The sequence below is a fragment of the Pelophylax lessonae genome (genome assembly GCF_965119305.1).
Source record: "Pelophylax lessonae genome assembly, chromosome: 3".
NCBI lineage: Eukaryota > Metazoa > Chordata > Amphibia > Anura > Ranidae > Pelophylax > Pelophylax lessonae.
Window position 1 is genome coordinate 78,244,394 of NC_138770.1, and position 23,771 is coordinate 78,268,164.

The 23,771-nt window shown below is 44.1% G+C and overlaps 1 protein-coding gene across 3 annotated transcripts in view; it reads right to left on the reverse strand.

Moving 5' to 3' along the window:
* Positions 1–23,771, reverse strand: part of MAPRE3 (microtubule associated protein RP/EB family member 3) — a 226,173-nt gene that overhangs the window by 91,981 nt on the left and 110,421 nt on the right. Inside the window, exon 3 of one of the 3 annotated variants that reach the window (XM_082251158.1) lies at positions 11,619–11,746. The exons of the other annotated variants lie outside the window; for them this stretch is intronic. Coding sequence (XP_082107284.1) covers positions 11,619–11,692 — 74 coding nt within the window. The 5' untranslated portion in view covers positions 11,693–11,746. The remainder of the gene's footprint in view (positions 1–11,618; positions 11,747–23,771) is intronic. 3 annotated transcript variants of the gene reach the window in all.

Here is a 23,771-nt window from a genome sequence, read left to right on the forward strand (position 1 = left end):
TGCCATAGATCACACAGCAAACTTTCTGGCAATGGCACATATTGATGTGCCATCCTGGAGGAGTTAGAATGCCTGTGCAATCTCTATAGCAGGGATGGGGAACCTTTTTTCTGCCAAGGGCCATTTGGATATTTATAATATCATTCGGGGGCCGTACAAAATTATCAACCTAAAAATTTGCCTGTTATATTTGGTCAAACATTTAATTTACTCACCCCTAATGTGATGGCTGGAACGTCTCTTTGGTGAGGTGTGTGATGTTAGCTGGTATTGATGATGTTGCTACTCTCAACTGGTTTTCCAGGTTTGCGTCGGTCAGTCTGGAGTGCAGTCGACTCTTTGCAGTGGTAAGCTTTGATAAGAACTGCTGGTGGATACTGCTGGTGGGTACAGCTGGCTGGTACTGCTGGTGGGTACTGCTGGCTGGTACTGCTGGTGGGTACTGCTGGCTGGTACTGCTGGTGGGAAATGCTGGCTGGTACTGCTGTGGGTACTGCTGGCTGGTACTGCAGGCTGGCACTGCTGTGGGTACTGCTGGCTGGCACTGCTGTGGAAACTGCTGGCTAAGGCTGGTACTGTGCTGTGCTGTGGGTACTGCTGGCTGGTACTGCTATGGGTACTGCTGGCTGGTACCGCTGGCTCAGGCTGGTACTGCTTGCTCAGGCTGGTACTGCTGGCTGATACTGTGCTGTGGGTACTGCTGGCTGGTACTGTTGTGGGTACTGCTGGCTGGTACTGCTGGCTCAGGCTGGTACTGCTGACTGGTACTGCTGGCTGGTACTGCTGTGGGTTCTGCTGGCTAAGGCTGGTACTGTTGGCTGGTACTGCTGTGGATACTGCTGGATCAGGCTTGTACTGCTTGCTGGTACTGTGCTGTGGGTACTGCAGGCTGGTACTGCTGGATGCTACTGCTGTGGGTACTGCTGGCTTAGGCTGGTACTGCTATGGGTACTGCTGGCTCAGGCTGGTACTGCTGTGAGTACCTCTGTGGGTACTGCTGGCTCAGGCTGGTACTGCTGGATGGCACTGCTGTGGGTACTGCTGGCTCAGGCTGGTACTGCTGTGAGTACCTCTGTGGGTACTGCTGGCTCAGGCTGGTACTGCTGGATGGCACTGCTGTGGGTAGTGCTGGCTCAGGCTGGTACAGCTGTGGGTACTGCTATAGGAACTGCTGGCTCAGGCTGGTACTGCTAGGTGGTAATGCTTTGGGTACTGCTGGCTCAGGATGGTACTGCTGGGTGGTAATGCTCTGGGTACTGCTGGGTGGTAATGCTCTGGGTACTGCTGGCTCAGGATGGTACTGCTGGGTGGTAATGCTCTGGGTACTGCTGGGTGGTTATGCTCTGGGTACTGCTGGCTAAGGCTGGTACTGCTGGGTGCTAATGCTCTGGGTACTGCTGGGTGGTAATGCTCTGGGTACTGCTGGCTAAGGCTGGTACTGCTGGGTGGTAATGCTCTGGGTACTGCTGGGTGGTAATGCTCTGGGTACTGCTGGCTCAGTCTGGTATTGCTGGGTGGTAATGCTCTGGGTACTGCTGGCTCAGGCTGGTACTTATGGGTGGTACTGCTCTGGGTACTGCTTTGGGTACTGCTGTGTGTGCTTCTGGCGGGAAATGCTTACCAGAGAAGAGCGGCGCCGCTCTGGATTGAAGCCAATGCTTCCTGTCTTCCTGTCTCAATCTGTCTCTTCACAGGCAGGCGGAGTGCATTCGATATCACTCCGCCTGTGACTCACACTGGACGGAACCAGTACTATAAAGGAAACATTGGCTCCGTTCTGACAGCTCCGCTGGCATACGGCTCAACGGCACAGGGGGGGGCGGATGCAATTATTTTGCAGGCCGCATGTGGCCCGCTAGCCGCAGGTTCCCCACCCCTGTTCTATAGGATCCAGCTATCACCTCATGCTACCAGTAGTGACACTGACCCTAGCCAAATGCAAAACTAATGAAAAACAGTAAGAAAAGATGAGTAGGGAAAAAAAATGTCTGTGGCCTCCGCCTGTTAAACCATTCCTGTTTTGGAGGTTGTCTCACTGTTGTCCATCTGGTGCACATAGTGTTAATTTAATTAACACCAAAGCAGCTGAAACTGATTAACAACCCCCTTTGCTACTTAACTGATCAGATCAATATCCCAGGAGTTAAAATGACTTATACTCTGATTAAAAAAAGCTCCTTTAACCACTTGCCGATCGTCCGCCGCAAATATACTGCGGCAGGGTGGCTCGACTGTGTGAACCCCGTACCTGTACGGCGGTTTGCGGGGAGCCCACCTGGGGGCACGCTCGCACCCCCATTAACCAGCGGGGAAGCTGATTCACGGGGCTGGCGGGCACAATTGCCGCCGGGCACCCGCGATCACTCCCCATGGAGAGAGAATATCGGTCTGCTGTTGTAAACACAGCAGACTGTTGTTCTCTCAGGAATCAGCACAGAGCGCCTGTGATCCTCCTATTTAGGATCACAGGTCTCTGTGTTGATTCCACAAGCCCATTCCCCTCATAGTTAGAAAACACCCCCTAGGCATACACTAACTTTGATCGTCCCTTCCCTGCCAGTGTCATTATTACAGTAACAGTGCATATTTGTAGCACTGATTACTGTAGTAATGTCACTGGCTCCCCCAAAAATGTCAGTAAGGGGTCCGATCTGTCCGCCACGATGTTGCAGTCCTGCTAAAAATTGCTGATCGCCGCCATTACTAGTAATAAATAAATAAAAGTGACATAAATCTTTCCCCTAGTTTGTAGATGTGATAGCTTTTGAGCTTATTGCAATTTTTTTTTTTTACCAAAAATATGTAGCAGTAAACACAAATTGGCCTAAAATGATGAAAAAATTCGATTTTTACATTTTTTTATTAGGAATGTTATATAGCAGAATGTAAAAAATATATATTTTTTTTCAGAATTGTCGCTCTTTTTTTGTTTATAGCGCAAAAAATATAAATCGCAGAGGTGATCAAATACCACCAAAAGAAAGCTCTATGTGTGGGAAAAAAAGACATAAATTTTATTTGGGTACAGCATCGCACAACCGCGCAACTATCCGTTAAAGTAATGCAGTGCCAAATCGCAAAATAGAGAATGGTCATTAAGGGGGCAAATCCTTCCGGTAATTTTTTTGACCAGTGTAATGTGAAGCTGTTGTGTTTTTCCCATAGAAGTATCTTCGATTGCTCCTTTGCAACCAGCAAAAATCAGATCTCATCATAAACAATTAAAAGAATAAACTGAACAGGAAGTTGCGGAGAAACACAGACAGTGCTTGTTTCAGACACTGATAAACCATGCCTACGGTTGGTGGATGGCAGCGCACATGAGCTTCACATTCCATCCCAACAAACAGACGCACCAAGTCTGCAAAGAGATGAGCACGAGAGATATTAAATGCATACAACGTCATCATGCCAAACGTTTGGAAAAGGACCAGATTGCATTAAAGCGAATTGTCTTCTGCAGAACTGTAGAGCAGCAGCAAATCAGCCAATACAGCCAAGCGCAACAGAGCAATATGCCGGTCCTTTGCTGCATATAAACACCATCACAGAAAAGACTTTGGACAAGCACAGAATATAGAAGCAAGACACTTCGACTGATGATATGACACACAAAATGACAAAGAACACAGGCGGTCCAAGCAAACGGACACGACACAAGAAGCACAGACATCAGATTTACAGCTGATCAGGAGAACCACCCGGAGATCCAAGAGGTCACGAAAACCATCAACTAATAATCCTCAGCAGGAACAAAACAGCTGTCTTCAAAGTCGTTCTGTTTTTTTTTCTGTAGACCTATAATTCAATTACGTGAATAAAAAGATCCATATATTGTTCAGCAAGTACTGCATATTACCACTACAAATCAGTCCAAGTGTTCCTGAACATACCAGCTCACATACCAAATCAATCCATGTGTTAAATCAGTCCATTAAAAAAAAAACAATAAAAAACCCAGACATTTAAAAAATCTATGTATAGCCGAAACTCTGGCTCTGGCTGCTCTCACTGGGTCCAGTGAGAAGGGAGAGAGAAATTCCGCTGCTCTCAGGCACAGCGCTGGAGGTAAGTATTTGGGGGGTGAGCTGACAATAGAAGTTTTTTTTACCCCAACCACTTGCCGACTGTATAACCAAGATATACTACGGCAAGGTGGTTCTCCTGCACCAGATCACATACCTAGTACGTGATCTGACACTACATGTAGGGGGCACGCGCCACCATCAGGGGAGGACTGGGACAGGGGGGCAATTGCCCCCCGGGCCACTCTGATGCCCCATAAAAAGACTGCACTGCTTCTGCCACAGACATGCCTAAAGGATTCCTGGTGAAGAGAAGTAAAAAGCCCCCACCGCTGACCACCTGAGTGCAGGATAAAGACAAGGACAGAGCGCAGCCCTCCCCCCAGCATGGATGGTGTAAGCTGTGTCTGAGCAGAGGCTGGTTCCATGCACCACTGGAGACTCTCCTCCTCCGGCCAGCCCCGGCCGAGCTCTCCCAGCTCCCGCCAACCGCCCCTGCTGGCCGGGTTGGGAAACCAGATTCAGCTTGTGAGTAGAGAGTACCTGGAGTGGAGATTCAGCCTGGAATGGGGGTCAGGAGGAGGCCGGGGAGAGTGGGAGGGGGGGCTGATTCGCTGCACCATGGGCCTCTGGTTTGTACTTGCCCCCAGGGCTGAAAGTTGCCAGTCAGCCCCTGGCCACTGGCAACCCAGCAGGTGTCGATCAGCAGGTGCCAGCCAATAGATTACCGCCAGCACCTGCTGATCATCCGAAACACACACAGGACAGGGATTTGCCTATGTAAACAAGGCAGAGCTTGGTCCTGTTAGCAGGGAAGTAATATATTTTCTTTCCCCACAAAGCAGGGAATAAAACATCAAAGAGGGACTCAAGGAGAAGAGGAGGATCCAGGCTGCCTTGTGCAAAACCCACTGCACAGAGGAGGCAAGTATAACATATTTGTTATTTTTTCTTTTTTTTTAAAACGAGACTTTACAATCACTTTAGCGTAGAGAATGCATTAGGTAAAAACATTTTCAGCATTTACAACCATTTTAAAGTAATACTAAAGCTAAAAACATTTTTACCTTAAAGCATTCTTTGAGTGAGTTCTGGCCACATAATCGTTTTTTTTTTTTTTAAAATACTTCCCAAACAGTGATCCTCCGCCCTTCATACATCCGCTAATCCAGTTATATACAGTTTAATAATTGATTGGCAATCATAAAATCTTACTTTATAAAATGTTTGCAGAGCGCCGGCATCTTTGTCCTTGTCACCCGAAGCCGCAGTATACAAATGTCTGCCCTGCTTCCTGGTTCTAGATGGAGGGGGCCGATGAATGCAGCGCGAAATCTCGCGCATGCCCAGTACTATGCGATCGGCATAGTAAAGGGACGCCTGTCATAGCGTTATTTCCTTTTTGCAAATAACGCGATGAGAGAAGCAGCCGGCCGCCTACGTCACTGCCCATTGTCTCCTGGGAGTGATGAGTAAGAGCTCCCAGGACGCATTGCGGGACAGGAAGTGACGGCGTGGGCCGTGGCCGCAGAGAGAGGAAGTGTAAGGAAAGATGAGTATATTTTCTTCTGAAACAAGGTAAGTAAAAAAAAAAATTTTGGGAATATCCAATTCTTTTTCAGGTGACAATAAGGAAGCGGATGCCACAAAATCGAATGAAACGATTTTGCGGCCGGAACTCCGCTTTAAGGTGAAAAAAGTTATACAAGGTGTGTCTAAAAAGTTTGGTGAATGGTCCGATACCACGGTGTGCATCATCGCCTGCGAAGATTTGGGTAAGTGGAAGATCTGTTCCCGGTTTGTGCCGCACAAGCTGACAGACGAACAGAAAGCAAAATGGATGGAAATCTCTGGAGATTTCATTACTATGTGTGACCAGGATCCATCCTTTCTGCGAACTAACGTCACCGGGGATGAGACCTGGTGCTACCAGTTTGATCCGAAATCTAAGAGGCAATAGATGGAATGGCGTTCACAGTCTTTCCCGCGACCCAAAAAGAATCGCCTGAAAACAAGGCATCACGAAAGGCGCACGTTTTGCAGACATGGCGGCAATCCAAGAATGTGTGACATCGGTTCTGCGAAACATTGCTAAAGAGGCCTTTGCTGACAGTTTCCAGAAGCTTTATGAACATTGCCAAAAGTTTGTTGCGAAGAATGGCGATTATTTTGAAGGCCAACAAAGGTAATTTGTTGGTATCTTTTGTTTTGTTTGTTTTCTGATACCATTCACCAAACTTTTTAGACACACCTTGTATATTACTCTGTCTTCCCCCTTACCTGTGTATATCGAAAGAGAGGGGAGCAGAGATCCATGCTGTGCACAGCTGCATCTCTTCTCCCCTCTCTTTCTTTTCACACAAGGACACGAATGGCAACTGTCAATCAAAAGCAGTGAGCAGGAAGTGGGAGCGGGCTAAACTCCACTGTTTCTGTCATTACTCCAATGGCTCAGCTCGGGAGCAAGCAGACACTGTGTGCTCCCATAGCAAGCTGTTTGCTATGGGGACACATGAAGACGAGGAGGAACCAATATCGCCAGTGGAGAAGAGGAGGATTAGGGCCGTTCTGTGCAATACCATTGCACTGAGTAGGTGAGTATACCATGTTCCGTATTTTAATTAAAAAAAAAAAAAAAACCTAACCTTTACTAACACTTTAACTTCCTGTCTTGAAGATGAACAGAAAGTGAGAGGAAATATTCCCAAAGTGATGGGAATTACATTCTTACACATCAAGTTTTGTCCCCATTGGAAGATTTTTCCTCACCTCTTTCTCTCATGACACTTTAAACCATGGGTGTCCAACCTTTTGGCTTCTCTGGGCCACATTGAGTGTAGAGAAATTGTCTCGGGCCGCATATAAAATATATACTATAGTTAAGGTATATAAGTAATAAACTGCCGCTGGACCCTTCCCGTGCTGCCGCGCCCACCCCAGCACTAATTTAACACAACTAGTGGATGATCCCCTCCAAGGCTGGCTCTGTGGCCTTGCCCCCACTCGACTTCCTTCCTCCCCAGCAAAAAAATAAAAAATTGTCAGGGGGCAGTGGGCCGCATTGCCTGCGGTTCCGGGTCAAATGCGGCCCCCGGGCCACAGGTTGGACATGCCTGCTTTAAACTTTTGGATTTCACCTAACTTTTTGTTTCAGTGACAATGGTTACCTGGACAAATAAAAGGCTGAATCTATCCAGAGGGGAAACATGAAGAAGAAAAAATTGCAAAGATCTGGGTAACCAAGACTCTAACCAAGGTCTAAACCCTACCCTACAGATCTAGAAAAAAAAAATGTTGTCTACATTCTCTGGAAATCAGTCTGGGTGTTTATGAAGAGGAAAATTATAACAAGCTGAGCAAGCCAGTTGGGTGTTTCTCAATAAGTACTGTATAACAAAGCCTCCAGATCAAGTCAGTCTGACAATTCCTGAACAGGTAAAGTACGAAAACCTGAGCATGCCAGTCACAGTGTCCCCCAAAATGTAGTAATACTCATACCAGTCTTTCCATGTGTTCCTGAAGATGCTTACAGCTCAATGACTAAACCGATCCACTCATTCTTCAATAGGGACTTTACCAAAATCCAAACCAATCAGTTTAGACGTTCCTGAGCATAAATAACACAGCTTACAGACAAAATCAGTCTAGGTGTTGGTTGGTAGTTGTAATACATTTCCAAGTTGACGGTAACTGTACATTTCTTCTACCTGAATAAGTCTGGTGTCTCCAAACAAACTTCTGACCAAGTCAACCCAGGTGTTCCTCATCAGTTATGGTATAACTCTCTGAATAAATGATTCCAGGTATTCCTGAACAGGTTTAGTACTATCGAAACAAGCATGTCTGGGTGTTCCAAAAAGGTAATAGTACCACTATCAGAATTTATGGGAACAGGTAATTCCCCTTTGTTATCTAAAGCTAAGAGAAAAATACTCTACAGTAGGTGCCTATTCTATGAATTTGGCAATAAAGCAGGTAGGCTCCTCGTGTGCTCCCTCCACACTCCTTCCTCACAGGTTTTTATCCCTAGTACCACTACCAGAACAAGGCAGGCTGGTTTTCCCTGAACAGATATTGTAGCACTATTAGAATCATTTTCCAAAAAGCACTACCTGAACAAGTCAACCTGGGCTTTCCCAAACAGCTATAGTATTACTACCAAAAAAAACAAGTCTTCGTTTTCCCAAACAGATATAGTACTACTACCAAAAAAACCAAGTCTTCGTTTTCCCAAACAGATATAGTACTACTACCAAAAAAACCAAGTCTTTTCGTGTTCCCAAACAGCTATTGTACTACTACCAGAAAAACCAAGTCTTCGTGTTCCCAAACAGCTATTGTACTACTACCAGAAAAAACAAGTCTTCGTGTTCCCAAACAGCTATAGTACTACTACCAGAAAAACCAAGTCTCCGTGTTCCCAAACAGATATAATACTACTACCAGAAAAACCAAGTCTTCGTGTTCCCAAACAGCTATTGTACTACTACCAGAAAAACCAAGTCTTCGTGTTCCCAAACAGCTATTGTACTACTACCAGAAAAACCAAGTCTCCGTGTTCCCAAAAAGATATAATACTACTACCAGAAAAACCAAGCCTTCGTGTTCCCAAACAGCTATAGTACTACTACCAGAAAAACCAAGTCTCCGTGTTCCCAAACAGATATAATACTACTACCAGAAAAACCAAGTCTTCGTGTTCCCAAATAGCTATAGTACTACTACCAGAAAAACCAAGCCTTCGTGTTCCCAAACAGCTATTGTACTACTACCAGAAAAACCAAGTCTCCATGTTCCCAAACAGATATAATACTACTACCAGAAAAACCAAGTCTTCGTGTTCCCAAACAGCTATAGTACTACTACCAGAAAAACCAAGTCTTCGTGTTCCCAAACAGATATAATACTACTACCAGAAAAACCAAGTCTTCATATTCCCAAACAGCTATAGTACTACTACCAGAAAAACCAAGTCTTCGTTTTCCCAAACAGATATAGTACTACTACAAGAAAAACCAAGTCTTCGTGTTCCCAAACAGATATAATACTACTACCAGAAAAACCAAGTCTTCATGTTCCCAAACAGCTATAGTACTACTACCAGAAAAACCAAGTCTTCGTTTTCCCAAACAGATATAGTACTACTACCAGAAAAACCAAGTCTTCGTTTTCCCAAACAGATATAGTACTACTACCAGAAAAACCAAGTCTTCATATTCCCAAACAGCTATAGTACTACTACCAGAAAAACCAAGTCTTCGTTTTCCCAAACAGATATAGTACTACTACCAGAAAAACCAAGTCTTCGTGTTCCCAAACAGATATAATACTACTACCAGAAAAACCAAGTCTTCATGTTCTCAAACAGCTATAGTACTACTACCAGAAAAACCAAGTCTTCGTTTTCCCAAACAGATATAGTACTACTACCAGAAAAACCAAGTCTTCGTTTTCCCAAACAGATATAGTACTACTACCAGAAAAACCAAGTCTTCGTTTTCCCAAACAGATATAGTACTACTACCAGAAAAACCAAGTCTTCGTTTTCCCAAACACACAAATAGTCTGGCTATTCCTCAACAGATACAATACAGTTTCTTGGGGGCCTGTTTTCTGAAAATCAATCTTTCTTGAACAACTGCAATTAGTGGTCAGATATTCTTTTGTCTACAGCCAGCTTAAGTTAGCCTGTGTTTTTGGAACAAGTATAACTTTTTTCTGACCAAAAAACCCAGGAGTTCTTGAAAAGCCTTCAAATACTGACAACTGATTTAAGTTAGTCTGGGGGTTCCTGAACAAGTAAGGTAGTTTTACCACAAAGTCATTCCTTGAGTTCCTCAGCTATCTTCCTGATTAAGTTAGTTCAGTTATTCCGAAACATCATATAATATACATATAATTAACAGTTATGTAAGCAGTCACTATAGGAGCTTCTGAACAGGCACCAATACTAGGTCAATCTAGGTCAGCGATGGCGAACCTTGGCACCGGAGATGTTTTGGAACTACATGATGCTCATGCACTCTGCAGTGTAGTTGAGCATTATGGGAAATGTAGTTCCAAAACATCTGGGGTGCCAAGGTTCGCCATCTCTGGTCTAGGTGTTTTTCAACATGTAAAGCACAGCTTTACCATGAAGTCAGTCTGGGTGTCTCTGAACAGGTAGGTACTGCTCTCGTAACAGGTCAGTCTGCGTGTTACTACAGAGGAAATGTACTGCTAGGTAATGGAAACAGCAGAGGGCACCAACTAAGTGCAGTATATAGGAAAATACTTAATTTAAAATCACAAGTTGCAACTCACAAGATGAATAAGGATAAGAGCATGCAATCCACCCAGTGCGATCTGTTGTTGAGTCTCAGTGTGTCTTCAGGAGCCAGTAAGGAAATGCTGGTGTCAGGAGCTGTGTAGGACACCAGAAACAAAACTAGAAAAACCCCGAAGCCACCCTGTAGCACATAGACTGCACAAGACCGGAAGTGACGTCACACCTGGAGGGCCGCAGTGTGGGAAGCATGGCTACATGGCTTCTTTTTCAAGCCTATGGCTCTTGCCACTTGTGAATTTTTTAGTCTTTTCCTATATATTGCACTTAGTTGATGTCCTCTGCTGCTTCCATTATAAATTACAGAGAACTGGTAAAGAACAGTTCCTTAACTAAGTTGTTCTGTGAGTTCCTCACTTCTTACATGGACAAGTCAGTCCAGGTGTTTCTGAATAGGTAAATTACAGATCTCTCAGCAAGCCAGTCTGCATGTTCCTCAACTAGCTACCTGACCAAGTCAGTGCAGGGGTTCTTGAAAATGTAAAGTACAACTTTTTGAAAGCATCATTCCAACAGTTCCTTAACAGGCATCTAATGGCCCTTTTCCACTGCATGGAACCGAACGGTTCGGCTCGCTTTTGTGCTTTTCCACTGCTGGTATGGTGTAGGAACGGTTCAGTACGGAATGGTATGGCGGCGCTCTTCTACTGCATGGAACCGAACGGTACGGCTCTCAAAAACAGTACCTACTCGATTGTGGTTCCAAGAGGTACCATACCCGGTACCATATCCCAAAATCCTTTGCATGCAGTCACTAGCCACTGATTGGTCAGAGAATCCCACCCACCCCGTTGTTATCCCACCCACTTAACTTTAGTACTACTTTAGTGGAAAAGCAAACCATACCGTACCGTACCGAACCGTTCCAACACCGTACCATGCGGTACCAGCAGTGGAAAAGCAAACCGGGCCAAGCAGGGCCAAGTAGAGCCGAGCCGGTACTTGCAGTGGAAAAGTGCCATAATACTGACACCTGATTTAATCAGTCTGTGGTTCCTAACCAAGTATACCATAGGCCCTTGGCCAAGTCAATCCAGGCATTCCTGAGCCTATTATAATAGGTGTTCCCAAACAAATACAATAGAGTTCTCTGACCACGTTACTCTGGGTGTTCCTGAACACACAGCAAACACAAGAGACCTGCACATCTTCTGCTCCTTCTGAACACAAAGATAATGCAGGAGTTCCACACAAATCAGACAGCTATAGCTGAAGACGAGAAGGTAGCACAGGTTCATGCATGGCAGCTGGTTCTGAACATAGTGCACCTGACTGGTGATCCAGAAGATTTCCTCCACTTTGGGAATGTATGGCCGGAAGAAGATGAAGAGTGGGTGCTCATGATGATACCTGATTGGTGACCTCCAAGCTGAGTTCTGGCACCACCTAGAGGACTCTATGGAGTTAAAAAAACAATGATGACCCAAAGAACTCCAAGCAATGTCTATATTGCACGTGTACAGCTGCTGACCTTTTCAATATTACCATTCAAAAATGGTTTATGCATTACGATTTAAAAACACCTTCTGGCCACAATAATGAATAAGACTGGGTTCACACTTATGCGAATTAGATACGGGTTTCTCCGCATCCAATTCGCATGACAGGAGATTGTGACCGAGTCTCAGTAGAGCCGGTTCATACATCTCTGGGGGGGCAGTGGAGGGAATTGCACAGGGGTGCATCTTTGGCTCGATTGCGGGTCTTAATTCAGCCAAAAATTCGGGCCTGATTTGTCCCTGAAACGGGGAACAGGAACGCAACGGACCCCTGCTGTCAGCCGCATGGGTTTCAAGTGTGAACCCAGCCTCAAGGTTTCAGTTAAGGAAAAACTGAAAACTGCAGTTTACTTCTGTTATTACACGGCAATAACTTCACTGTTCACATCGCTACCTGAATAGGAAATGTTTTCTAAGTGCTTTTGGCTAAAAATGTAACATAAAATGTATAATAGACTAAGGCTCCATTCACACTAGCGCGACTTGTCAGGCGACTTGGTCGCCTGACAAATCGCGGTGGGTCGCTCGCAATTGAATAGTACAGGACCCGTTCTAATAGGAGCGACACAAGTCGCTCCGACTTAGAAAAAGGGTCCTGTACTACTTTGGGGCGACCTGGAGGCGACTTGCATTGACTTCAATTATATGACTTCACAGGTCGCCCCACCAAGTTGTGTCGCCGCAGTCTGAACGGGGTCTTAAAGAGGTTGTAAACCTCCAAATTTTTTATTTTTTTTTAAAAAAACCTGAAAGACAAACACATAATGAGCTAGTATGAGCCCCGAGCCGACGGTCACGGCACGGGGCTCTGAAGGAACGGCACCAGCGGCCGTTCCTTCAGAGCGCATGGGCCAATGATGTCACTGGCTGCATTTAAGGTAAATATCTCCTAAACGGTACATGTTTAGGAGATATTTACAGTACCTATAGGTAAGCCTTATCATAGGCTTACCTATAGGTACAACTTGCAGAGGAGGGTTTACTTCCTCTTTAAGCTAGTCATAGGTTATACAATTTTTGTGTAGAAAGAAAAAAAAGTGTTGGATTCCCCATCAACACAGTCAGTGTTGATGTTGATGGAGGACTCACTTCTGCATAGCTATTGTGTTCTGCCAGCAGGGAGTCTTCCCCGCTGGCAGAACACAATGATTACTGCTAGAGGCTATAGCCACTGGCAGTCATCGCATGCAAAAATAAGACATAATGATTGTGCTGAGGTTAAACGATGGATCAGCTTCTGTATATCCAGCCTGTCAATAGATTGATTGAATCTTGGCCAGTTCAGCAGGAATCTTAGCCGGTTCAGCAGGAGATTCGATCCATCTATAGCTAGCTTTAGTTCATACTTGATACTTTGGTGTAAAAAAAAATCTTTAAGATCTGCTGTCCAAGTTATTGCCAGTCAGATACTATCAATTTTTGAAAAAATAAAAAGGTAATTCTCTGAAGTCCCTTATCTCATGCACCAGCCATCAAGCAAACATATCCGCCACCTCAATGTTTGTGTTACTATTGTAGTAATAGAGTTTTACTGTTATCAGGACAACAGACAATTCCACCATGAAGCAAATTATGCTGTATATTATAGCAAATGTTAGTGGTTTGCCCCTCGAATCTTCCCTAATGAACTAAAGCTGGCCATACATGGATCGAAAATCAGCAGAGACAAGACTAATTTTGATTTGTGTATGGGCAGGCTGGTTGTACAGAAGTTTATCTACCTATCGACTTCTGTACATCGACCCTATCGGATGTTTCCTCATTGATCAGTGCCGTCAGCTATAACCAGCAGTTAGTATTATTATACAGGATTTATATAGCGCCAACAGTTTGCGCAGCGCTTTACAACATGAGGGCAGACAGTGCAGTTACACTGATAAGTGTATTATGACGGTGACTAAATCTTTCTGCCATCAGAACACAATAGCTCAGCGGGAGGGATTCTCCCATCCACCTCGAATGTGTGGTCTTTTTTTTGTTCATTCAACTCTCTGACTACTGTATGGACTGCCTAACTCAGTGGTTCCCAACCTCAGTCCTCACGTACCCCCAATAGGCCATGTTTTAGGAATTTTCCTGCTCTGACTACTGTATGGACTGCCTAACTCAGTGGCTCCCAACCTCAGTCCTCACGTACCCCCAATAGGCCATGTTTTAGGAATTTTCCTGCTCTGACTACTGTATGGACTGCCTAACTCAGTGGTTCCCAACCTCAGTCCTCACGTACCCCCAATAGGCCATGTTTTAGGAATTTTCCTGCTCTGACTACTGTATGGACTGCCTAACTCAGTGGTTCCCAACCTCAGTCCTCACGTACCCCCAATAGGCCATGTTTTAGGAATTTTCCTGCTCTGACTACTGTATGGACTGCCTAACTCAGTGGTTCCCAACCTCAGTCCTCACGTACCCCCAATAGGCCATGTTTTAGGAATTTTCCTGCTCTGACTACTGTATGGACTGCCTAACTCAGTGGTTCCCAACCTCAGTCCTCACGTACCCCCCACGAGGCCATGTTTTAAGAATTTTTCTAAGATAAAATAGCTGTCATGAATACCAAGCTGTTGACATTGATTTAGCACCAGTGCAAGGTGAAGGAAATCCTAAAAACATGACCTGTTGAGGGTACTTGAGGACTGAGGTTGGGAACCATTGAACTAACTTAATGGTATCTCCTAAGAGGCCACAAGACTGCTTACCACCTTCAGCAGAAGACAGCCGCCTCCTCAGAGTAAAGCCCCGTACACACGAGTAGAAATTTGGCCGGGAAATTTCGTCCGACGACCGATCTGCCGATTTTCGGCTTGTTAGTATAATGCTTCCGACAACCGACTCCGACTTTTCGGCCAAAAAATCCTGGTGTGCAGGCATTAAAATTTTTGTCCACCATCAAAACACGTCCGATTTTCGTCACATTGGTACAGATTTCGACAGGGAAAAATCTTATGAGCAAGACTAGGCATGCTCAGAGATGAAAGAACACAAAGAAAGCAATCCAACACATGACATCACTTCTGAAGTAGAATTCTGTCTTACGGGAAAATTCGTGTGCAGTCTAGAGCACATTCCAACCAACAGACACCCACTCTGGACAAAAGACGAACGACCGGTCTGCGGAGGAAATTCGTGCCGTGTGTACGAGGCTTAACTCTTTGGTTGCTCCAAAACACTTCTTGGACCACATTTTTGTAGTGGGTGACTATTACAACTTAAATTTACCTCTCAAATAGAGGCTTGATGACAGTGAGAAACCCCTCAAGGATAAAAACAGAGAATCCCTACTGTGATCCAAGAATGTAAAGGCTTTAGCTTTGATCAGTAATGTCATGCGAGAAGGAGCTGACATAGGATTTGGCCTGCAGATCTTAGTAATGAAGCCCCAGAGGTACGGTGCTGATGTTTAGTTTGACACACAGGATTTTTCCCAAGACTAAATTGGCAAAACTGAGCAAACTCAACATTTATTTCACTATCCTAAATATTCCCCTTGGGATTTTTCATTAACATTCCCATGTATAGAACTTTTAGACTGGGACACTGCAGTCATGAGTTACCCGATTTGCCATGAACGAATGGTCCCTCCTGCAGGCAATAAAGGCATATTCTGACAATTTGATGAGGTCAGCAGAAACTGACTGGCGTTGAGAACAGGGTTTCTTTTTCTCGGAATTCACATCAAAAGAAGTGTTCAGACATGACCCACATTAACCCCTAAAGCATGTCCTAGCACTATTTTCTCTTTTACCCGGCACCTCTAATGAGAAACCATTTTATTACTCCCTGTTACATCAGCACCAGGCTTGTAAAGCTCTTGCAGTGGCAGCTGCTGCAAGCTCATTTCCTACTGATATAGACAGAGCCCCAGAACTACATCTCCCACAAGCCCTTTCTTGACATACGGTTTGTAAGCAGGTGCTTGGGAGGCATAGCAGCTGCTTTTCTGGGAAATAAATCAATGTATGTGGAGAGGGACAGAGACTATAAGCCTATATCTTATTCACACCCCCAGAACTACATTTCTCATGAGCTCTTTCTCTACAGGAGTTTAGGAATGAAGCAGCACTGTTCTGCTGGGAAAGAGATCAATCCATGCATGTCCAGAAGGAGAGTTCTGGCAGTTCAACATGTATTTCTCTGTATATATACTGTGTTTAAAGGGATGAAACATCGGAGAAATGCATATGTATTGCAGATATGCAGTGAAAATGCTTTTTATTTTTTATTTCATCCTGACTTACAGTAATACAAAAAAGGTTGTGCATAAATTGCAACTACATAAGCAAATGTTACAATTTGGTTTTCGGTCATTGCTTTTACCAGGGTGACAAGCATATTTGCAGAAGGTGACTCTTAAGAGTCGGTTCACACTAATCCGACTCGAAGTCGCCCCGACTTCAGGCAACTAATGAAGTCGCCCGCGCAGCGCGACTTCAGCGCGGCTTGCAACGACTTCTCATAATAGAAGTCAATGCAAGTCGCTCCGACTTTGCAAAAAAATAGTGCAGGAACCTTTTTCTAAGTCAGAGCGACTTGAGTCGCTCTGATTAGAATGGTTCTATTGCACAGCATTGGAAGCTACTTGTCAGGCGACCAAGTCGCCTGACAAGTCGGATCAGTGTGAACCGGCAGTTACAGGTCTATTTATAAAACATTAGTTGCATGATGTCAAAAGCAAAAGACCTAAAAACACTGTTTTGCAGATTTTCAGACAGGATTGTAATAAATACAATAATATGCATGAAAGACTCTCTTGTCATAGGTAGGTAGCTTGATACAAGCTTTCTGCACCTGCTTTAACTAACGCTATATTACCAAAAGTATTGGGTCACCTGTCTTTACATGTACATGACGTTTAATTAAAAATGCAAAGAAATTACTGCGCTAATGTCCAAAAACCAGCACAACACCTGAACCAGTGCAAACAATGTATAAATATACACAATATGTGCAGCGCTAATGGGTAACTAACATATAATAGTCAGTAATGAACTTGGTAAAAATATCATAAATGTGCAAAGCAATACAACAAATGTATATATGTGAAAAAATGTAATAAACAGAATCAAATCATTGACCAAGGTTTATGTAGAGAATGCTGCTCTCAAGATGGATACTCTCCCAAAACGAAAGAAGAAACAGAAAGCTCCACATAGTGTAAAACCATACAGGAAAAGTGTTTATTAAAAGCTCACAACATTTACAATTACCGTAGGTAGATAAAAAGCGCTTTTCAGAATAGGTCTGTATACAGCATTAATACGCAGTAGCATGGACAGGACTCGACCTGACGTGTTTCGTCTGCTAAGACATCGAAGCAGACGAAACACGTCGGGTCAAGTCCTGTCTATGCTACTGCGTATTGATGCTGTAAACAGACCTATTCTGAAAATTGCTTTTTATCTACCTAATTGTAAGTGCTCTAAACTTTTTAAGAAACGCTTTTCCTGTATGGTTTACACTATGTGGAGCTTTCTGTTTCTTTTCTTTGATGACCTATCCGTTTTAAGAGAGTATCCATCTTGAGAGCAGCATTCTCTACATAAACCTTGGTCGATGACGGTTAACAGAGTCTATCTAGTACATGAGAGTGAGAAGGAGATTGATGTGAGGGGCTATTCATCGTCCTCCTTTATACATAGGGCGTATAAAGACCAACGCATGAGTCAACTCACTAGGCGTATGGCAAACTGGGTCCACTCACTCTGGTAAGCCTCCCTCTATGATTGGTGGTGGATTGTGTCACAGCAATTTTCTCTATATTCACTTTTGGAGCACGTCTTTGAAGAGCATTTGCTTCATGTTTTTTGCAACATACAAGGACTGAATCCTTCTATATTATGTTTGTATTTCACTTCTATGATGATGTGATTCTGTTTATTAAATTTTTTCACAAATATACATTTGTTATATCGCTTTGCACATTTATATGATATTTTTATCAGGTTCATTATAGACTATTATATGTTAGTTACCCATTAGCGTTGCACATATTGTTTATATTTACACAAGAATTTTAATGGCATCCCAGTCTTAGTCCGTAGGATTCAATATTGAGTTGACCCACCCTATGCAGCTATAACAGCTTCAACTCTTCTGGGAAGGCTGTCCACAAGGTTTAGGAGTGTGTCTATGGGAACGTTTGACCATTCTTCCAGAAGTTCATTTGTGAGGTCAGGCACCGATGTTGGACGAGAAGGCCTGGCTCGCAGTCTTCCTTCTATTTCATCCCAAAGGTGATCTAAAAGAGCTTCTGAAGAGCCCGGTAGGAGGGGTGAAACGCGTCAAGCAGGGACCGTATTGTGACGTATTTCCGGTGTTTGGAACGCACGCTGTGCGGCGAACCTCACCAGCTCAATTGCTCATTTTTATGCATATATTGTAAGTGCATCTGATTTTATTTTTAACAAATTTTTAAAAAATTTTACACTATGGGTAATTTTCTTTCATCTTACACATATCTGATGAGAGCCATTTGATTGGAGGAACCTTATAGGGATGTTCTAAGATCCCAGAAGTACCTTTTGTGTTTGGAGGAGAAGGAGAGGGACCATTATTGCATATGTTGTGTGCCTGGGAGCACTGTATGCCTACTTGATTCCCATTTCTGGTGAGTAAGGATTTCAGGAGGGGAGCACGAAGAAGCACTGTGACAGCACCAGCAGAAGATAACAACCAGCACAGGTACTTTATTGCACTGTATTTTGCACCCATGGACTTTATTCATTACATTTTGCACTAGCACTTTTATGTTATATTGTTTATTTTCACTTGCACTTTGAATACTTATACTGCACATTGTATTTGTCATTTGAAGCAGTGCTCTAATTGTTATTTACATGGGTTTAGTACTTTGAGGTTATAGCACCTTGCACAATAGCAGCAGCTTCTCTATTAACCACTTAAGCCCCGGAGGATTTGGCTGCTTAAAGAGCAGGGGGTATTTTGCGATTCGGCACTTGGTGACTTTAACGGACAATTGCGCGGTCGTGCGACGCTGTACCTAAACGAATTTGACGTCCTTTTTTTCCCACAAACAGAGCTTTCTTTTGGTGGCATTTGATCACCTGTGCGATTTTTTAATCATGCGCTATAAACAAAAAAATAGCATCAATTTTGTAAAAATAACAAAATTTTTCACATTTTTTTATATGAAATTCCCCCCAAAAAAAATGTAAAAATCAAAATTTTTTAACATTTTCGGCCAATTTGTTTTATGCTACATATGTTTGGTAAAAAAAAAAAAAATCGCAAAAAGCGTATTTTGATTGGTTTGCGCAAAAGTTATCGCGTTTACTAACAAAGGGAAAGATTTTTGTCATTTTTGTTGTTTTTTTTTAACGCGTAATGGCGGCGATCTGCGATTTTATTTTGCGGTACTGCGACATTGCGGCGGACAGATCGGACCCTTGACTGACATTTTTGACACTTTTGGGGGTACCAGTGACATTACTGCAGTAATCAGTGCTATACATATAAACTGTTATTGTAAAATTACACTGGCAGTGAAGGGGTTAACTTTATTTGAGAGGGAGGGGCTGTGTGTGTCCCTAGGGGCGTGATTCTGACTGTGATTGGCTGTGGCTTGAGCTGTAGGAACAATGATCAACGGTCCTACATAGTAGAACCGTATGATCATTGTTTCTACATAGGGGAGAATGACAGGCAGCTTGTTTACACAAGCCGCCTGCCTTTCTCCCTCTCCCCCGACGATCGCTGAGTGACCGGCGGACATCGGGTCCGCCGGTCACACGCGCGGGGGGGTCCGTGACCACGCAGGAGCGCGCCGCCGCCGGCGCGCGCTCGCTCCCCAGAGCCTCACAGGCTAGTGACGTACCGATACGTCACTCTGCCTGTGAGTGGCTGACCGCCGCAGTATATGTACTTGCGGCGGTCGGCAAGTGGTTAATTTGTACACATACTTTAGTACTTCACCTACTACCATAGCACAGGTTTATCCCTATTTCTTTGTCATTTATATCCTGTTTTCAATTTTGTCCCAGGAAGGGTGTTAAACTTTGTTCCAAAACACTCAAAAAAAAAAAAATAACAATTCATAAAAAAAGATTGGAAATTACCTAGCTTCTTTATTTCCACCTTTTCTCATAACACCTACAAATCAAAGCTGTTTTCTGACCGTGGAGAGGTCTTAAATCTAGAAATTTAGAAACTTTGGTTGGACCAGATGGACATTTTATTTACCTATGTAAATGTAGAAAATGTAAAGTGAGAGATACCTGTGACAAATCATTATATGAACCAATGAAGAAGGAGAGGAGTCCTGACCTGAATTATAAATTGCTGTGAAAGAGGTGTTGTAAGTGAGAATTTACATGTAGCACCCTCCTAGGTAGGAGCTAGATAGGAAGTTATCAGGAGAGCGGTAGGTAAATCCTAGTTACTCTTTCTGCTTTATAGGGGAGCAGGATTTCTAGTCAGGCCTGTTGCATGTGTCTATGTGTGATTCATCTGGTCTAAGGGAGTGTCCCCACTGTGTCCAATAGGGGAGCCTGTTGGACAGTGGAGGAAACCCAGCCAGTGACACACAGGCTTTGTAACTGTCCCAGTGGGTTGGCACAGACAGTGGGATACATTATAAAGGCCAAGGCTACATGTGACAGTGTGTCTTTGGGCAGGAAGCCAGGTCCCAGGAGGAGTGTGACAGCTGTCTCTCCTCCTGTTGTTATGGAAGGTGGTCCCAGGCAGTCGGCCTAGTGGACCAGTAAAGTGTGGCTGAACCCAGAGGTCCAGCGGAAGCTGACTGTGGCAGTGAAGCCGTAAGCTGTCTGACTGACGTACCACGCAACTTCCGGTTCCGGTAGTCGGCTAAGGCGGGTGGAACGCACGGATATTGTTCGGCGTCCCCGCGTGATAACATGAAGGCTGTTTAATGATTACGATTCTGTAAGTGCATTTCTTTTAAGCGTGTGGAATAAAAGTTAGATATACTACACGATGATAGCTATTCTTTTTTTATGAGTGGCGAGTTTGGAGATTGATCCTGGATGGGGCTGGTTGGAGTTGACTTCAACATATGATCCAATGTTGATGGTGTCTGCGGCTCTTATGCAGTGAGGAGTAATCTTTAAGGCGCATATGACATTATTGTCTGGTGAGTAGGGGACCGAGAGGGGAGCACCTATTCACAACTTTGAAGAGCACCTATTCACAACTTTGAAGAGCACCTATTCACAACTTTGAAGAGCACCGGCACTTTGGATGTTTTGTTTTTTCACGCAGCAAGCACTGAGCACTTTTGTGTGGATATACATATATTTTTTTATAAAGAGACTAGCACCAAGCACTTTGGAAAATCACATGAACTTTTGTTACCGAAATATTAGTTTAATAATTTATGACATTTATGATAATATCATTGAAAGATTGACACTTTTATGGCATTTTAGTTATGGTATTGCACTAATTTGTATGTATGGGAATCATTTTACACAGTTTATAAGTTTTATATGATTACAATATTTATTTTACACGTAGCACATTGAGCAACGCTGATATACAAATTTTCCATTACTCTTAACCACTTACCGCATTCTAAAGTACCGGTACGTCGGTACACCTTGCGGGGTTATACCGGGGTGATGCCTCTAGCTAGAGACATCATCCCGGTACCGTGGTTTGAAGCCGACGGTCAGCTTTCCGACGGTAACGACGGATGCGGCTCGGGAGCCGCTCGATCGTTACCCGGGGGGGGGCGGGAGGGGACGTCCCCCCCCCTCCCGCCGCCTTCCGTGGCTTTGCTCGGGGCTCCCGTCCCACCGGGAGCCCCGAGCACCCAGCCGGCACGTCCGCCGGCTGGATGAAGTCCCGATGAATGCCGGAAACGGCATCGATCGGGTCTCCGATGACGTAACCCGGAGGCGGCGTCCATGACGTCACTTCCGGGTTGCTGTGCTGCAAAAGGCGGCAGATTTGAAAAACGGCTGTATGCAAAAATGCGGTTTTCGGCGTTTTGCATACAGGGAAGTGTAGTGGAGGGGTCTAGGGTCTTTTAGACCCTCGATCCCTCCATAAAGAGTACCTGTCACTACATATTGGTGTCACAAGGGATGTTTACATTGCTTGTGACAGCAATAAAAGTGATCAGATTTTTTTTTTTTTTTAAAAACCTGTAATAAAGTTTAAAAAAAATAAAAAATAAATAGGAAAAAAAAAAAAATTTAGCCGCCCCCGTCACCGTTAGCTCGCACACAAAAAAAAACGTATACGCAAGTCGAGCCGTGAATGAAATCGCTGTTCAAACCCCACATGTGAGGTATCGCCGCGATCGTCAGATAAAAAAAAGAGCTACACTCTACCTCTAAACTGGTAACCGTTAAATAAATTTAAAGCGTCGCAGATTGAGATCTCTATTGACCGTAGTTTGCCGCCATCCCACGGGGGGGCGCAATTTTAAACCGTAACATGTTGGGTATCTATTTACTCGGCGTGACATCATCTTTCACAATATACAAAAAAAATGGGCTAACTTTACTGTTTAGTATTTTTTAAATGCAGTGAAATGTGATTTTTCAAATTTTTTCCAAAAAAATGGCTGCGCAAATAACGCGTGACAAAAAATTTTGCAATGACCGACATTTTATTCTCCAGAGTCTTTGCTAAAAAAATATATATAATGTTTGGGGGTTCTAAGTAGTTTTCTAGGAAAAAATACTGGTTTTAACTTGTAAACAAAAAGTGTCCGAAATAGGGCTGGGGCTTAAGTGGTTAAAGGCACCCCCTTTTATTATCAGCAGCAGCCAGTATAATATATTTCTTAAAATAATTTAATTTATTATATCCTAAGCGCTGGCACTTTGTATTTATTAGTGAAGGCAGAGCAACTCTGGAAAAACAGTGTCTGTGAGTACAGCCGAGCTTGCCAAGGGGTCTGCCCAGGAAGGGGACCACTCCAGTGGCTAGAGTCAGCATACGGGTGTCAGCACACAGGCAGTGAGAGTAAAGGGGGTGCCAAGTTGTTAACCCTGTTGAGAATATTCAAGCGGGAACAGTAATCTTATCTTCACTTCAGTGGCAAGGTGAAGCAGCGGCCTTGCCGCATTCTACAGAAAGTTGTTCTCAAGATTGTGCATAGTTCATAGCTGGAGTATCCCACTTATCCCTTCTCCTATCCCAGTTCTAAAATAAAAACACAAAAACCAAGGTCCCTTGGATTTATTATTGACTGAGCCAAGGACATTAACCGCTTGCCGACCGCCGCACATCTATTTACTGCGGCGGTCAGCCCCTCACAGGCAAAGCGACGTAGGGCTACGTCGCTAGCCTGTGAGGCTCTAGGGAGTGAGCGCGCACTGCCGGAGGCGCTCTCCCGCGCGGTCACGGACCACCCTGCGCGTGTGCCCGGCGGACCCGATGTCCCCCGGGCACTCGCGATCGTCCGTTACACCAGAAGAAAGGCAGGCGGCTAATGTAAACAAAGCCGCCTGTCATTCTTCCCTGTGTAAGAATGGAGATCACACGGTTCTACTATGTAGGACCGTTGATCTCTGTTCTTACACCAGTAGCCACAGCCAATCACAGTTAGAAACACGCCCCTAGGGACACACTTAACCCCTCCCTCTCCAATAAAGTTAACTCCTTTACTGCCAGTGTCATTTTTACAATAACAGTGCATATGTATAGCACTGATTATTGCAGTAATGTCACTGGTAACCCCAAAAGTGTCAAAAATGTCAGTCAAGGGTCCGATCTGTCCGCCGCAATGTAGCAGTCCCGCAAAAAAAAAAAATCGCAGATCGCCGCCATTACTCGTTAAAAAAAAAAAACAACAAAAATTACAAAAATCTTTCCCGTAGTTAGTAAACACAATAACTTTTGTGCAAACCAATCAATACGCTTTTTGGGATTTTTTTTTTACCAAACATATGTAGCATAAAACAAATTGGCCTAAAATGTTGAACAATTTTGATT